Source organism: Cebus imitator, unplaced genomic scaffold (assembly GCF_001604975.1).
Source record: "Cebus imitator isolate Cc_AM_T3 unplaced genomic scaffold, Cebus_imitator-1.0 Scaffold46, whole genome shotgun sequence".
Classification (NCBI taxonomy): Eukaryota; Metazoa; Chordata; class Mammalia; order Primates; family Cebidae; genus Cebus; species Cebus imitator.
The window spans coordinates 3,040,103-3,057,622 of record NW_016107361.1 but is presented as its reverse complement, the minus strand read 5'-3'; the positions used below and the strand labels follow the sequence as shown (position 1 = coordinate 3,057,622).

Genomic DNA, 17,520 nt, shown 5'->3' with positions numbered 1-17,520 from the left:
TCTCATACCAGTTAGAATCTTGATCATTGAAAAGTCAGGAAACAACAGATGCTGGAGAGGATGTAGAGAAATAGGAATGCTTTTACATTGCTAGTGTGAGTGTAAATTAGTTCAACCATTATGAAAGATAGTGTGGTGATTCCTCAAGGATCTAGAACTAGAAATACCATTTGACCCAGTAATTCCATTACTGGGTAATACCCAAAGGATTGTAAAGCATTCTACTATAAACACATGCACACATGTTTATTGCAACATTATTCATAATAGCAAAAACTTGAAACCAACCCAAATGCCTATCAATGATTGACTCAATAAAGAAAATGTGTCACATTTACATCATGGAATACTATGCAGCCATAAAAAGGAATGAGTTCATGTTCTTTGCAGGGACGTGGATGAAGCTGGAAACCATCATTCTTAGCAAAGTAACACAGGAACAGAAAACCAAACACTGCATGTTCTGACTCATAAGTGGGATTTAAACAATGAGAACACAGGGATGGGAACATCACACACCGGTGCTTGTCGGTGGTGGAGGGAGGAATGAAGGGAGGGCGTTAGAACAAATACCTAATGCATGCGGGGCTTAAAACCTAGATGACAGGCTGATGGTTGCAGCAAACCACCATGGCACATGTATACCTATATAACAAACCTGCACGTTTTGCACATGTATCCCAGAACTTAAAGTATAATAATAAACTTGTTAAAAATCATACTGTTAAGGAGGAAAAAAAAATGTGAGTTTTGTGAATGTCCGCAGAAACATTTAATCCCATCATCATAAGGTTATGTAAGAGTTCGGGGGACATGACCAAAGGGAAGCCAAGAGGTTTCTGGGAGTAAAGGTTCTTCCCATAGAGGGCCTTTTCTGGACCTGCCACTAGAAGTCAGGAAAAACTAACCTACCTAGCCAGACAAGAATTGACGGCCAAAAATGTAGATGAGTCTGTTTAGTAAAAATCATGTATTGAGCTGTTATATATGAAAATTTCTGACATTCCCAATAATTAAAATTGTGAACAGGAAAAGAAATGAATACCTGTATCTTCACTTCATTAATATAAACATGAAAGAAATATAATTTGCATACTTAAGAATAAAGATCTGTTTAAAATTGGCACCAATAAAAAAATAAAAGCTTAAAAAGAGGGAAAAGGTCGACCTAACTCCACTTAGAAATGCTGGGTTTCAATCTATTGATTAAGCAAAAAATATATTGAAAGCAAGGTAAATAAAATTTCTGAGAATGAAATTTTCATCTACTTCTAAAGTCTTACTATTTAAAATTATATTTAAGCATAAATTCCCCAAAATCAATGAATTGTGGTTCTGGCAAAAGATTATATCTTACCTCTTTCAATATTTTCAAAATCTTGCAATTATATCTGAAATTAAATGATTTATTTAATTATGTTACAAATCCACTATCATAATTATGTGTTATTATGCTAGATGCTGGGTTAATGAAAATGTAATTCAGACATGATTCTTCAGTCTCCATTATCTTAGCATTTAATGGAAGTGAGAGTCACATACACAATAGACTACAACAATATACAAACTGCAATTATTTGTCTCAATAAACCTATAAATTTTATTCAACCAAAAAAGACTAATATTGTCCCCATAGTACTCTTTGAAAAATCAAAGTATTTTATTCTATTATCTCTCATAAATACAAAGGCAAAATGACCTTTAGTCTTGAGACATAAGATAGCTACTATCTGATGGACTATAAGATGTCAGATATAACTACTGTACTAGAATAATTGAGTGAAGTAATTGTAGAGGATTCCTCTGGGCAGGAAAAAAACAAGAGGGAAACAGTAAATGCCTAGAGAACATGGAGGAGAGAAGATAAATCCTATGGGGAACAAAATAAAAATAAAGAGGAAATAAACTTCATATATATTACCCAGGTTTGCTTAAATGCAGCTTTCGTTTTCAAGAAATATAATTTGAATAATCAGTCAACTGAATCTAGTTTCTATTTCAGTTGTTTAAAAATTACTGATAAAAACTTTCTGACTGGGTGTGGTGGCTCACGCATGTAATCCCAGAACTTTGACTGACGTGGTAGATCACTTGAGGTCAGGAGTTTGAGACCAACCTGGCCAACATGGCAAAACCCCGGCTCTACTAAAAATACAAAACTTAGCCAGGGGTGGTGGCAAGTGCCTATAGTCCCAGCTGCTCACGAGGCTGAGGCAGGAGAATCGCTTGAACCAGAGGAGGAGGTTTCAGTGAGCAGAGATCGTGCCACTGCACTGCAGCTTAAGTAACAGACTGAGTGACACTTGGCCTTAGTAAATATATATATATGTTATATACTTTAAATTTTAGGAATTTAAATTTTTTTTCTATTTCTAAATATTAACTTTTGTAAAATGCTTGTTACTATATATAGACAGGGACACTTAAAAATATTACTCTCAAAGTGTAAAAACAATCTACTTACAATTATCTGACATTTTGGAAGAGAAATATTCCAAAAGACTTAAAATACTTGTTTCCTTTAATTCTGGCTGTACTGATTTGTCCAGGTGTAAAATATATTTTCGGGAACTTTTACAGTGACAGAAACCGATCAAAGCAGTTTTTCGCAAATCAGAAGTGGCCGCATACATGCAGATTTCTGCAAGAATTACTGTATATATGTAGACTACATTCCAGGCCCAGGAAAAATCTTCTACCTTGCAACTTTCCTCCTGAAATAAGAAAATAGATATTTGATCATCAAAGTATGTCTTTGCATATTAATAACTATATAGTGTACTTATAATAAGTATCTTCAAACTTTCTGGGGTTGTTAAAAGACCATAATAAAATAATATTTCTAAATGTGTTCATTCAAAAACAGGTTTGCCATGAATAGACTGCATAACATACAGTTCAAAGAATAAAAAATATAAATAGCTAATAATTATATAAAAAACAACTTTGCAATTTACGTAGCAGTTAATGGAATGAAAATTAATCCAATGAGATACTATTTCCCATATTACATTCAAAAGGAATCTTTTGATATACAGCTCAATTCTAGGTGTGACAATTTCATTTATTGTTCATAGGGATGCAAGAAAGTTATTAATATATCTTATGGAAAGTAATTTGGACATCTGTCCTAAAAACTTGGAAAGAAACTTCATAGTCTTTCACTTGGTAATTTAATGTTATTAGCCTACTCTAAAGAAACAGAAGTGTACATAGAGATTTTATGTAGGACAATAACAATTCAACATTACTTCTAATTAACTGTGAACAATTAGAAACAAATTTAATAATCAACAATACAGAAATGTTTCCATAAGTTATCTTACCTCAACCAAAATACAAATTTTAATATTATGTAATGAAAATGAAAAATGTTTATGATAAACGGTTAAGGTGAATTTGCTTTTATATTTAATTAAAATTATTATTACAGTTATACACATTATATGCCCTAATATGATATGCAATTTAAATAGTGGCAAAAATAAAATCTCTTTCTCTTCAGTTCTCTTTTCTCATATAAATTAGCAATGTTACCTGATTTTGAACAGACATAATGCTTGAAACAAAATCTTTCACTAGGTCCATTAAAGCTTTCAAGCAGCCCATGTTTAATTTGGCAGCCTCCCCAAGGACCAATAAAGCCAGTACTGAATCCAACCTGAAAATTTTATGGACAAAAGGATAAAGATTGTAATGGAAAATAATAATAATCAACTTTTTAATGTAAAAAAAGGTAATAGGCCAGAGGAAAGACATGTCTGGATTACCAGATATATTTATTTTCAATAAATATTAGTATTGGCTCTCACTTATGGTAAAAATCTGCAAAGAGGAGGCACATTTAGGTAAGATGTTTGAGTTCAGAGTAGTGCTCTGATGAATCCGAGTAATAAATACTACAAATAATCACATTTCTTCATAGATCCTGAACAACAAGCAATCAGGGGCTCTGGTTCTAGAGTGCCCCCCAAAATTCACAATAGGTTTTAATTTTTAACCTCTTGCAACTGATTCCACGAGTTGACTTTCAACAGATGATCTTCTTCTCCAAAGACAGCAATTTTTTAAAGATGGGCTTTCTCTAAGACACTCCAAAGATTCAACATTCTTTGATTTTGCAAAAAGTACAATTTCTCAAAATAAAATTTATATTTCACATGAACAAAAGACTAAGCATTATTTTTTAAATATTATAAAAACTGGGAAATCACACAATGTGTTAGTTATAAATGTACGTATATTTTGAAGGTTTTGAAAATTACAAATCTGTGATTTTTTTACTTAAATAAAAAATAGTTTGAAAGAGAATGGATAAGAATGCAATTAAAAATGTTTTGTGCCTATAGCTGTTTATTGCCTTGATTTGTATGCAATTAATACATTTAAAAGTTAGTATATTTTACAAGAATATTTGAATTTCACAACTGTGATATTTCAGGCCCATAAGTTCAAGGTCATCATCATTTTCTAAATCAAACTTTTCTGATTATGAAAATTAAAGACAATTCTTTACATTATATAGGGCTTTACAGATGTTGATGTGCTTTCACATAAATTATTTCATTTGATTTGAAAAACAATTTTTGACACCTTTAAGATCTTTTAAGACCTGTTTTCACATTAGAAAACTGAGACATTAATAGGTCTGAGGGACTTATCTGAGTTTCCTTTTTAAGCTAGGTTAGTTGTAACTCAAGTGTTCTCTCATCAAGAAGCATTTTCTGTCTTGCAATTCAGCTTCTAAACCATTACATAAATGTCCATATGTAACCTTAGTGTTGCAGGCGCTGCCTATTGCCCACCTAATACTATTTGTCTCCTTTTCTAATAGAACCTGAATTTTGTTCAAGATGACAAGATGCTCAATTAAGTTTTCTCCCTCAAGATGGAATTCTCTGTATCTTGACTGGAGTAGTGATTACATGAATGTATGCATTTGCCCTGTGTACATTAATGTAGGAAGTTCATGGTATCTAATTTATATTTCAGTAAGTTTGATTAAAATTGACTGCCTAGATTCCCTTGAAGTTTAGAACAGCCCTACGTGTAGATTTGGTTAATGAGCTATAAATGGAAGCATATTATGAAGGCTTCCAGGTAAGCCATTATTTTTCTGGTGAAGACAAAAAAATTTTAATTAAATAACAGGTGTTATTTTACTCCTTGCTCATCCTCTTCCTCCTGCTTGTAATGCATATATTGCATGATACCAGAGACACAGCAGCCTTCTTACAACAAGGAGGATAAAAATCACCTGCTATACATGACAGAAAAGGTAACTAGAAGAAGCTTGGGTCTTGAAGATTTCCTTAGCACTGCACTACTTGTCATGTGCAATAAAGAAAGTCCTGTTTGGTTATGCAAATGTAGTCAAGTTTCTGCAAAATGAAGAAGATAAAATCTCATGAACATGAACTTTAGAGTCAGAAACATCAAGATGAAATCTTAGCTTTGCCACTAATTAGGTACATGTTATAGGATAACTTATGTACCCTATCCCAATCTTAATTTACTTGTCTGTAAAGAAAACACAGCAAAACTCATTTTTTAGAGACTTTTGTGAGATTTGAATGAAATGCTCTATGTAAGATGACTAGGTCCAGAATGCTAAATTGTATTCAATTATATACTATTTGTTTGAAGTAAAAAAGATATGAGTTCGATAACTTTCTCATTAAAGTCATAGAGTGACTGGAAGAAGAATTCTGTCCCAATGACCACCAAGAAAGAGGATAAGTCATTCCCCAGACTACTTATCATTTATACTTCACATTATACTCAATTAAAAGAGAAGATACTCATAGAGTTCATAAAACTTCTTTTCCATTGAATATACTTCATAATCAGGAGGTTTTCATTTTTCTTTTCTCTTTTCAATCTGGAAAATTAAAGCTAACCTAGGGTAGTCTCATTGAGAAAGTGTCAGCCACTTATGGTAGGGAAATGCTTCACCAGAAACACACTATTTTTAATTAATTCTGCTAATCACAAAATTGTCTGTGAATGAAAATGCTTTCATCAAAAACAGAAACATTTATACTTATGAACTGCAGTTTGTTAAAAACTAAAGTAAAATTGAAAATCAATGCCATAGAAAGAAGAACTAAAATTGGATTAGGCTAGAAATTTTCATACAGCACTAGCTTCTTTGTGAACTCATTAAAATACAGAAAGTCTCAAGCATCCGCATATTGACTTGGTTTCACATTGCCGTGAAATTAAAGTTATACAAAATAATATGTAAGTATAATATATTTGCTCTAATTTTGTAAATAAAGAAACTGAGCTGAGGTTTACTTGTCCAAAATAACAATATATACATACATGCACACATTTATAGAGGTTAGGAACATCAGCATTTAAAAGTTTTCTTAGGTTCTTCTTACTCCTCTATATCCATTTTCTCAATTACTAGATTTTATTTTTTTCATGGAATTAAAATGTCTCTAAGTAGTAACCCTTGCACAACTTATTTCAACATTGCTATAAATATTTCAGAAAGCACAGACAATATCAAAAATTCACATGATCCTGAAAACAGAAGGAAAGAGACGTCACTAATAATATCAACTTACAGAGAATTTCCATAAACCATAAAGTTGACGAAGCTGAAAGCAGTAAGGAGCAACCACATGCCACTTCTTGAAACACAGCAGCCTTGTTTTCCCCAAAAGAGAGTAAAACAAAAAATATTTTAAAGAAAAAAATTATCTCTACTGTTTTGCATAGAATCTCACAGAAAGTACAGCTAATCCTTTATCTTGAGGCCCTGATTTTTTTAAGTAGCAAGAGAGTATTATTTCTGGGCTCATCCTTATCTCCCCATATTTATTCAGAGATGATAACATCCAGTATCAATATACAGTACCTATAGGTATGTGGGATGAGAGAAGACAGGAGTGGGGATGATAAAATTGGAATACAGAAGTGCATTTTCTCCTCACAGGTAGACTATCAAAGAGTAAGGAGAACACAGGAAGCTCCCTGATAACATCACACACTGAGTGTTGTAATTTTTACCAACTTTGTTATGAATGCTGTGAATACAAACTTTTTATTTAAAAATATCCTTTTAATATATTTCTCCTGGTTCTAGAAAAAGTAACTGGAAAGTGAAGAAGAGGGATCTACACAAGACCAGTGAAAATAGCCTTTAGCAAAGGCTAAAGAAAATATCAGTCTCAAAATCAGAGAAGGTCATAATTCTGAAAATGATTTCTCACAGGAACCAGAAGTTATTTTTACAAGACCTTTATGCATCTTTAATAAAGCTCAGGATAATAAACCACAATGAAAAGCCTTGATGCTGAGATGAAAGGTAGTAGAGTAAGATAAAAGATTTCAAGGAAATTAACATGTAAAAATATAATTAAAATCCATAGTTGAGGAAGTTAACTGCAGAATAACACTTGAAAGAGGAAACTTGAGAAAGCCTTTCATAATTTAGAGGAAAATGTGGAAAGTATATCTATTACTAATTATTATTGAAACAGACAAAAATCAAGGAAAAATGTGGTAGTCCTACAGAAGGAAGAAAGGAAGAAAGGAAGGAAGGAAGGAAAGAAGGAAGGAAGGATGGAAGGAAGGAAGGAAGGAAGGAAAGAAGGGAGGAAGGGAAGAAGGGAGGAAGGGAGGAAAGGAAGGAAGGGGGAGGGGAGGAAAATGGGGGAAGGGAGGGGAAGGGGATGAGGGAGGGGAGGGGAGGGAGGGCAATTTAAAGTTATGAAGTAAATGAGGCCCAACTAAAGAATAACCGTAACAAAAAGTCCAAAATTGAATGCAGGTGTCCACAAGATATATGGGATTTCCTACCATAATGTAAAACACAAAATAAAAATAAAAACCCTAAGCACCGACCAAGAGGCAGAAGTTGGGAACACATATGAACTATGAGTAGTCAATAACAGGCCTTGAAAAAATGTAGACCAGCAGCCACAGTATTTGTGCACAGCTTCTCAAAGTGGAGTTTCTCTCTAGGTAACGTAGAGATTACCTCAACAGGCTCCTAACATGAACAAGAAAGGGTGGTAGTTAACTCCTGCCTACTAAATCACAAAGATACTCCTAATAAATGATGGACTGATAATTAAACAGAAAAAAAAGAGAACTTTGAACACCTCATCATGGTGTTAGGAAACAGTACAGTAACATTTAGAGATTTGAAGGGGGAATTAAACAAAAAATAAACACTGTAATCATAGATGTCTATTACCAGACAAAATGTACATTATCCTTCTTAGGGGAAAAATAAATGGTGATAAATGTAACCAGCCAAGGTTTGTATATAATCATGGCCTTACCTACTTTAATAAGTAATCTACAAATACATTTAGAAATTTATTCAAGCTAAGAAACAAATTAATAGTATTTAACAGTTTAAGAAAGGAAAATCCTAGTGTTAAATGACTGCAGACGAGTTGAAGAAAAAGATAAATTTAAATAAAAATAATTTTGTAAATATGACCAAATAATTAAATGCAGATATATATATAATTATTTAAGGAGAAGATATAACATTTGAAATAATAACTACAATGTTATCAGAGCTCAAGTTATATTAGCAGACTAGAAAGGGGAGAATTAGAGTAAATAAATTAGTCTCAGTCATTGCTGCACGTGGAGAAGAGGGCAGTTAGTATTTCACTCTTGATTTTTACTACTTAGAGAAATCAGTGCAAAAATATGTTTACAATAAAATATTGGTGAACCGAATCCAACAGCACATTAAAAAGCTTATCCATCACAATCAAGTTGGCTTCACCCCAGGGATGCAAGCCTGGTTCAACATCCACAAATCTATAAACCTAATTCATCATTTAAACAGAACCAAAGACAAAAACCACACCATTATCTCAATAGATGCAGAGAAGGCCTTTGACAAAATTCAACAGCCCTTTATGCTAAAAACTCTCAATAAGCTAGGCATCAGTGGATGGTATCTCAAAATAATAAGAGCTATTTATGACAAACTCACAGCCAATATCATTCTAAATGGGCAAAAGCTGGAAGCATTCTCCTCAAAAACTAGCAAAAGACAAGGATAACTTTTCGCACCACTCCTATTCAACATAGTATTGTAAGTTCTGGCTAGGGCCATCAGGCAAGAGAAAGAAATAAAGGTATTCAATTAGGAAAGGAGGAAGTCAAATTGTCCCTGTTTGCAGATGACATGACTGTATATTTAGAAAACCCCATTGTCTCAGCCCCAAATCTCCTTAAGCTGATAAGCAACTTTGCAGTCTCAGGATACAAAATCAATGTGCAAAAATAGCAAGCATTCCTATACACCAATAACAGATAACCAGAGAGCCAAATCATGAGTGAACTCCCATTCACAATTGCTATAAAGAGAATCAAATACCTAGGAATACAACTATTGAGGGATATGAAGGACCTCTTCAACAATAACTACAAACCATTGCTCAAGGAAATAAGATAGGACACAAGCAGGTGGAAAAACATTCCATGCTAATGGTTAGGAAGAATCAATATCATGAAAATGGCCAAAGTGCCCAAAGTAATTTATAGATTCAATGCTATCCCTATCCAGCTACCAATCACTTTCTTCACAGTTTAAAAAAAAAGACACCTTAAACTTTATATGGAACCAAAAAAGAGCCCACATAGCCAAGACAATCCTAATCAAAAAAAAAAGCTTGGAGGCATCACTCTACCTGACTTCAAACTATATTACAAGGCTACTGTAATCAAAACAGCATGGTACTGGTACCAAAACAGAAATATAGACCAATGGAACAGAGCAGAGGCCCCAGGAATAATGCTACACAACTATAGCCATCTGATCTTCAGCAAACCTGACAAAAACAAGCAATGGGGAAAGGATTCTCCATTTAATAAATGGTATTGGAAAAACTGGCTAGCCAAATGTAGAAAGCTGAGATGGGATCCCTTCCTTATACCTTATACAAAAATTAGCTCCAGATGGGTTAAATATTTAAACATGAGGCCTAAAACACCATAAAAACTCTAGACGAAAACCTAGGTAATACCATTCAGGACATAGGCATGGACAAGGACTTCATAACTAAAACACCAAAACAATGGCAACAAAAGACAAAACAGACAAATGGGATCTAATTAAACTTAAGAGCTTCTGCACAGCAAAAGAAACTATCAATAGATTGAACCAGCAACCAACAGGCTGAGAAAAAAAGTTTTGCAATCCACCCATCTGATAAAGAGCTAATATCCAGAATCTACAGAGAACTTAAACAAATTTACAAGAAAAATACAAGCAACCCCATCAAAAAGTGGCCAAATGACATGAATGGACACTTTTCAAAAGAAGACATTTATGCAGCCAACAAGCATATGAAAAAAGCTCATCGAATCACTGGTCATTAGAGAAATGCAAATCAAAACCACATTGAGATACCATCTCACACCAGTTAGAATGGTGATCATTAAAAAATTAGGTGACAACAGATGCTGGAGAGGATGTGGAGAAATAGGAACACTTTTACACCATTGGTAGGAGCATAAATTAATTCAACCATTGTGGAAGACAGTGTGGCAATTCCTCAAGGATCTAGAACTAGAAATACCATTTGACTCAGCAATCCTGTTACTGGGTATATAACCAAAGGATTATAAATCATTCTAGTTTAAAGACCCATGTGCACACATATGTTTATTGTGGCAAAAACAATTTACAATAGCAAAAACTTGGAACCAACCCAAATGCCCATCAGTGACAGACTGGATAAAGAAAATGTGGCACATATGCACCATGGAATACTATGCAGCCATAAAAAAGGATGAGTTCATGTCCTTTGCAGGGACATGGATGAAACTGAAAACCATCATTCTCAGCAAACTGACTCTAGAACAGAAAACCAAACACTGCATGCTCTCACTCATAAGTGGGTGTTGAACAATGAGAACACACGGACACAGGGAGGGGGACATCACACACTGGGGCCTGTGGGGTAAAGGGCTAGGGGAGGAATAGTAGGGGATGGAGGGACAGGGGAGGGACAGCATTAGGAGAAATACCTAATGTAGATGACCCAGCAATGGATGCAGCAAACCACCACCATGGCATGTGTATATCTATGTAACAAACCTGCACAATCTGCACATGTACCCCAGAACTTAAAGTATAATTTAAAAAAAGGATACATTAGAGAGAAAAAAAAGAATATATTTACTTTGCCATTGCCTGATTTTTGTTACTTAGAAAAGATGGATGAAAAAAATCTATCCTTTAGCATGTCTGCTAAAAGGCTTTTTCTCCTGCTTTCAGGACTTCATTCTTTGAGTTCCAGGGAAGCTGGTGTGGGAGAGTGAAGGGATGGAGCCTCAGACAAGCAATGACTGCCCTCACATCAGGGAAGGCAGAGGTGGGGCACTAATTGTTTCCCTCCACCCAGACCCATCAGGCTCTCCTGGCTATTGGTTGGTTGGTGGTAATTAAACCTATTAGCAGAATCTTTCAGTCACCATCTTTGTTTTTCTTATTTTTTTAAATATAATGGCAATTTATGAGACACTGATGGGGTTGCTGCCTCCATATCATGTAAAACAGTTCTTATTAAATAATTTTAAGCTGGAGAGTGTTATAGTCACATTTATGTTATAACCCTGGCAGCATAGTGTATGACAGATTGTTGAGGGGAAGGACTTAAGGCAAGGAGACCAGTGAAGCTGGTCAAGAGGCAATAAGAGCCCAAACCGAGGTCGTGATAGTGGGAACAGGGAGCAGGAGAACAATTTTGAAGTGTCGTTAGTACAACATTGTCAGATCCTGAATTGGATGGGGAAAGTGAGACAAAGAAGATGAGATGTCTGATTTTGTTTCCCGGAGGAGAGGACATGACGATGCGCACTGAGGTAGAAATTCAGGAGGCAGGAGCCTGACTGGGGAAAAATTGGTTCAAATATGAACTGGCAGGACATGTAGTATCCAGGGAAGAACTAGAGTCTAATAGGTGTTTTCATATTACTTATCTCATTTAAGTCTTTCAAAAGCTCTTTGAGGGGGCTGTTATCTCCACACAACTACTAAACAGACCCTGGGGTTCAACAGGGGTTAAGCGACATTCAAAATTAGACAGGTAGCAAAAGACAAGACTAAAACTCATGTCTTCTGGTTTCAGGTTGCATTGTTGTTTCGCTGTACAATAATGTAGCAGCATACATAGTGGATATTTACCCTTGATACAGACTAAATAGCTATAATTGGTTCCAGAGATCAAAGGATCATAAAGAAATCCAAGAAATTAATCAAGAAGCATCAAGGAAATAACAGAAGAATGAGAACCTACATTGACATTTCAGTTCATGAGGAATTAAGGAGTCTTAATGCAAGCTTCTGTTTGAATGGTCTAGTGTAGGCCATCACATGGGCATTATAATTACTAGGATCAAGGATATAGACAATGTGGATATCAGTGATCTAGCTGAAAAGGAAGTGCCTTGCTGCCCATACAAAGCAGTTAATTCCTTGTTTCATTCATTTTGATGCAAACAGAAACACTGTATGCCTGGAAAACACTTGCCATATTCAAGACAGTTTTAAATTGTCAGGCTTTTTGGGAATACACTTATGGAGCACATTAAATCAGTTATTTTGTGTTGGGAGATATAATTTTATTGCTGGATTGAAATGCCATACTGCATTTCTCAGCAGTCTTCGTTGGCTAATAATTCAATTATAAACACAATTCATTATTTTCATGTTAGATTAGAAAGCCTTTTGCGTTAACTTGAGCTATCTCCCCAGAGCAAATGGTGCCGTGTATAAAAGGCCAAACCACAGGGTGGAGCATTGACAGTATGAAGCATCATGTAAAATTAAACTGCATTAAATGGATATCTGCCTTCCAGCAAGCTGCTTATCTCCAGCTATGGGCAGATAAAGGCCAATGCATGGCAGCTGGGAGGAGGCTCCTGCATTCTCTTGGCCTTTACTTCATCAGGTTTTACAGTCTTCAGTGTATTCTTTCTTCAGTTTTACCCTGTCCCCCAGCAAGGCTGCTCTAATTCTGTTGACTGCCTTCCTTGAGCCCTTTCTTTGATCCTGAACCTGCTCTTTTCCAGGCTCAGCTGAAACCATTTGTTTCTATTTGTTTCTTTTTGTATTGTAGGATCTTTATAAAAGGGGTTATAAGAAGTCACCCACGGAGATACATGATGAATTACCTACTCAGCGATAGCATCAGAGATGGACAGATAAGTACATTTCACTTTCATGGGCACAAGCACAAGTGATTTTTGCCACTATAAATAAAATTTCTTCTAATATTTCAGTTGAATGGGCTCTCTTTGCTTTCTAAATCTCTGAACATTTATTCAACATTATGTTACTTTCCTGAGATGTATGGCAAATGAAATTGCTCAGGTTACTCCAGCTAATGGTCACTGGTATTGCATTTTAGGTGTTAAACCAAAAGTGTCTTTCACCACGTGTCACAATTTTAAGACTATTTGGATGAGCAAATCCTGATGAAGTCTAATGTATCATCAGGGCCTGGTGCCTCAATATTTCTTTATCATTCTAAATACATGCAGTTCATTTTCTTAATTTTTTGCATGTACTCAGTGGTATCTTAGTAGTACCTGAGACCAATATTAAAGTTTCCCTAAAAACATAAAATCATTTCTATTTTTATTTTGGTAATTATATTACAGATTGTATTACTTTATCTGGGGTAATGGCCTCTTGAAACCTATATAGGCTTTTATATAAATAAATATTTTGTAAGGAGAAAAGTTGATTTTAAAATGTTATCATTATACCAAATATTTTTAAATCAACTTTTAAAAGTTGATCAATTTAATCAACTTTATAAAGTTAGTCAAATTGCTAACTCAAAAACACAAATTATTATTTTAATGTCAATAGTTTTTCTTTGCTAGAACCAACTATTTTTTTAAAAAAAGATTAAAACTTTTCTTTAAAATAAAAAAAGACAATATAAAAAATAGAATCAAAACTATTTGGCAGTACTCTTTTTAGCAATTATTGTTTTCCTTTCTATTATGAGCAGTCACTGTATTTTTCACTTTACTCCTCTGTTCATTGAGCATTGTCTAAACACTGTTATCCCCTTCTTCACTTGATAATTTCCACAACATCCTCCCAGAAAAAGAAAAGTCTAGTTTCAGTGATAGGCTGTCTCAAAGCAGTTATCTGCTTAACAATACAACTAGAATGACAGCTGAATGATGCACTGGAGAGAGTGCTATATCAAAACTCTTAAAATCTGGTTCCACTCATCAGTAAGCCTAATAAACGTGGCCTCAGTTTATTTCTAAAATAAGAATGGTTTTGTATTGTCTATAATGCTCTAAATTTATAAAATACTAAGTTTTAAAAAAACTGGTACATAAATATTTACAACCTTCACCATAAATCATTAGCAAGTTAAATTAAATCGATGTCAATGCAATACAGCAAAATCTAAAAATTGGTTAAAGAAAGAATTGACTTCCACAATTTGATATTCTTAATCAGCTACATTTACTGTTTTGGCAATCATTTAAACTTGTTTATTTGGTAATTATTAGAGTACTTTTAAAATAAATTTGACAAAGTCATACAAGATTTATTTTTATATGTTAAAATACAATTTTGGTTATGTTCTAAATCCAGTTAGAGTTTTCCAAGAGCTTAAGTAGTTCTAGTCATTTGTCATCTTGAAAAATAAATTAAATATTTGAATACCCAACAACTTATTTTCTATCATTAAAAAGGGTCTGAAAGAATCTCCACAGCTTCCAGAATAGGCTAATTTGCACCAATAAGAACCTCTAAATTTTTTTGTTTATAGAAGCTCTGTATTAAAATATAATAAGTAAAATTATATTATGTATTATTGTAGTAAATATGATCTATTTGCATTTTAGTTTCATATTTATAAATAGTATTCTTTATTTTAAAATGTAAAAATATCGCAATCTTGTCAAACTACAATACTGAACAGGTTTCTCCCATCAGTCTATGAGACAAAACAAATTATTGATTAACTCTAATCTAAAGTAGGTTATTTTTAAGGAAATTAGGTAAGCTTTAAGCCATCCTGCAAAAATCTTTATTTAATCCAAAATCCCACAAACTTCCAAATACAAGTGGGAAAATAACTTTTGTTCATAAAAAGTGTTTCAGACTTTTAGAAGGGTTTATATTTGATTCTGAGGGACTTAGAATTTACATATACAAAGGCCTTTGGTATAGAATGAGCTGCCAGAGGCTTAAAAGAGGAATTAATTAAAGAAAGAAAGAAATATGGCAATTGTATTTTCAACTTGGTATTGCACTACAAATTATTATTTTTATTATCACTGAAAAATAATTCAAAACTCTGATCCTCTTTAAAAAAGAATGCCCTCTGATCAATTTCCTCAGAAATACTCCTCAAGACAATAAAGGTCGTACATGGCAAGCCTACAACTAACATTATCCTCAATGGTGACAAGTTGAAAGCTTCTGTCTAAAATCAGGAAGAGGACAAGGATGCTCACTCTCACCTCTTCTGTGTAACATAATAGTAAAAGGCCTAGCCAGAGCAGTTAGTCAAGAAAAAGAAAAAAAAAAGTCATCTGAAAAGGAAAGAAGAAAGTAAAACTGTTTTCATTTGCTGACCAAATGATCTTATATATAGAAAACCCTAAAACATCTATTAAAGCAACACAAAAAAAACCTGTTAGAACATTAAATGAATTCAGTAAAGTTGAAGTTTGCAGGTGACAAAAATCAACATATTAAAATCAGTAGCACTGCTATATACTAATGACAGACTATCTAAAAAAGATATTATGAAAGCAATCTCATTTACAATAGCAAAAAATAAAATACTTAAGAATAAATTGAACCAAGGAAGTGAAAAATCTGTACATTGAAAAATATAAAATAATGAAAAAATTAAAGCCTAAACAAATAAATGTGAAGATATTCCATGTTCATGGATAGGAAAAATGAGTGATTTACAGGTTCAATGCAATTCATATCAAAATTTTAATGTTATTCTTCACAGAAGCAGAAAAAAAATTAAAATTTGTTTGAAACCACAAAAGTCTCTTAACCAAAGCAATTATGAGCAAAACGAAAAAATCTGGAAACATCACAATACTAGATTTTAAAATGTATTACAAAGCTATAGTAATTAAAACAGCATGGCAATAGCATACAGAGACATTTGCCAAAGGCACAGAATAGAAAGACCAGAGGTAAATTCAAGCATTTATGGTCAATTGATTTTTGACAGTTACCAAGAATACACAATAGGGATAAAATAATCTCTTCAATAAGTGGTATTGGGAGAAGTGAAAATCCACATACAGAATAATTAAATTAGCCTCTTCTCTCACACTATACAGAAAAGTTAACTCAAAATGGAATAAAGACTACTTCAATTATAAAATGAAACATTAACAAAGTAAAGAGACAACCCACGTATTTGGAGAAAATATGTGCAAACCATACATTTGGTAAAGGGCTAATATCTAAAATATAGAAGGAACTGAAACAACTCAATGACAAGAAAACAAATATACCAATGAAAAAATGAGTAAAGGACCTGAACAGACATTTCTCAAAAAAAGACACACTAATGGTCAATAGATAGATGAAAATGTGCTAAACATCACTAATCATAAGGAAAATGCAAATTAAAACCAAAACGAAATATCACCTCACACCTGTTAAAATGGCTATAATCTAAAAGATGAAAGATAACAGATGTTGATGAGGATGTTGAGAAAAGGACATCCTTTCACATTATTGATGTAAAAACAGTATGGAGATTCCTCAAAAATTGAAAATAGAACTACCATATGATCTAACAATCCCACTTCTACATATATATCCCAAAAAAGTGAAATCAGTGTGTTGAATAGATAACTGAATTTCCATGTTGATTGCAGCATTATTAATAATGGCCAAGATATGTAATCGACCTAAGTGTTCATTGATTGATGAATGGATAAAGAAAGTATGATATCTATATACAATGGAATACTATCCAGTCTTTAAAAAGAAGAAACATGAATGGACATAGGGGCATTATGCTAAATGAAATAAGCATATTATAGAAAGATAAATACTGTATAATCTCACTTGTAAATGGAATCTAAAAAAGCCAAACTTGTTGAACTAGAGCATAGAATCGTATAAGACTTGGGATGGGGAGTAGGGGAGTAGGGAAGAAGGGGAAGAGATGTCAATCAAAGTGTTCAAAGTTTCAGTTAGACAGGAAGAATGAGATCTAGTGATCTATTGTACAGCATTGTGACTATGGTAAAGGTAAAAAAAGTATATTTCAAAATTGCTAATAAATTTTAGTTGCTCTTACCACCAAAAACTGATAAGGATGTGAAGTGATGGATATGTTAATAAGCTTGATTTACTCATTCCACAAGATATACACATATCCTAACATCACATTGTATCCCATAAATATATACAATTATTATTTGTCAACTTAAAACATCTTTCCTCCACTGAACTCATGCCAAAACTATGACTCTTCATTTTCTCATCCAAAATTAACATAT

General features: G+C 33.5%; 1 protein-coding gene across 1 annotated transcript in view; it reads right to left on the bottom strand.

The window, feature by feature from the left end:
- TMEM232 (transmembrane protein 232) overlaps nucleotides 1-17,520 on the bottom strand; it is a 337,836-nt gene that overhangs the window by 207,427 nt on the left and 112,889 nt on the right. Inside the window, exons 8-9 of the mRNA XM_037737996.1 lie at nucleotides 3,538-3,661; nucleotides 2,465-2,714 (exon numbers count right to left, since the gene is read on the bottom strand). Of these exons, the coding sequence (XP_037593924.1) occupies nucleotides 2,465-2,714; nucleotides 3,538-3,661 (374 nt within the window). The remainder of the gene's footprint in view (nucleotides 1-2,464; nucleotides 2,715-3,537; nucleotides 3,662-17,520) is intronic.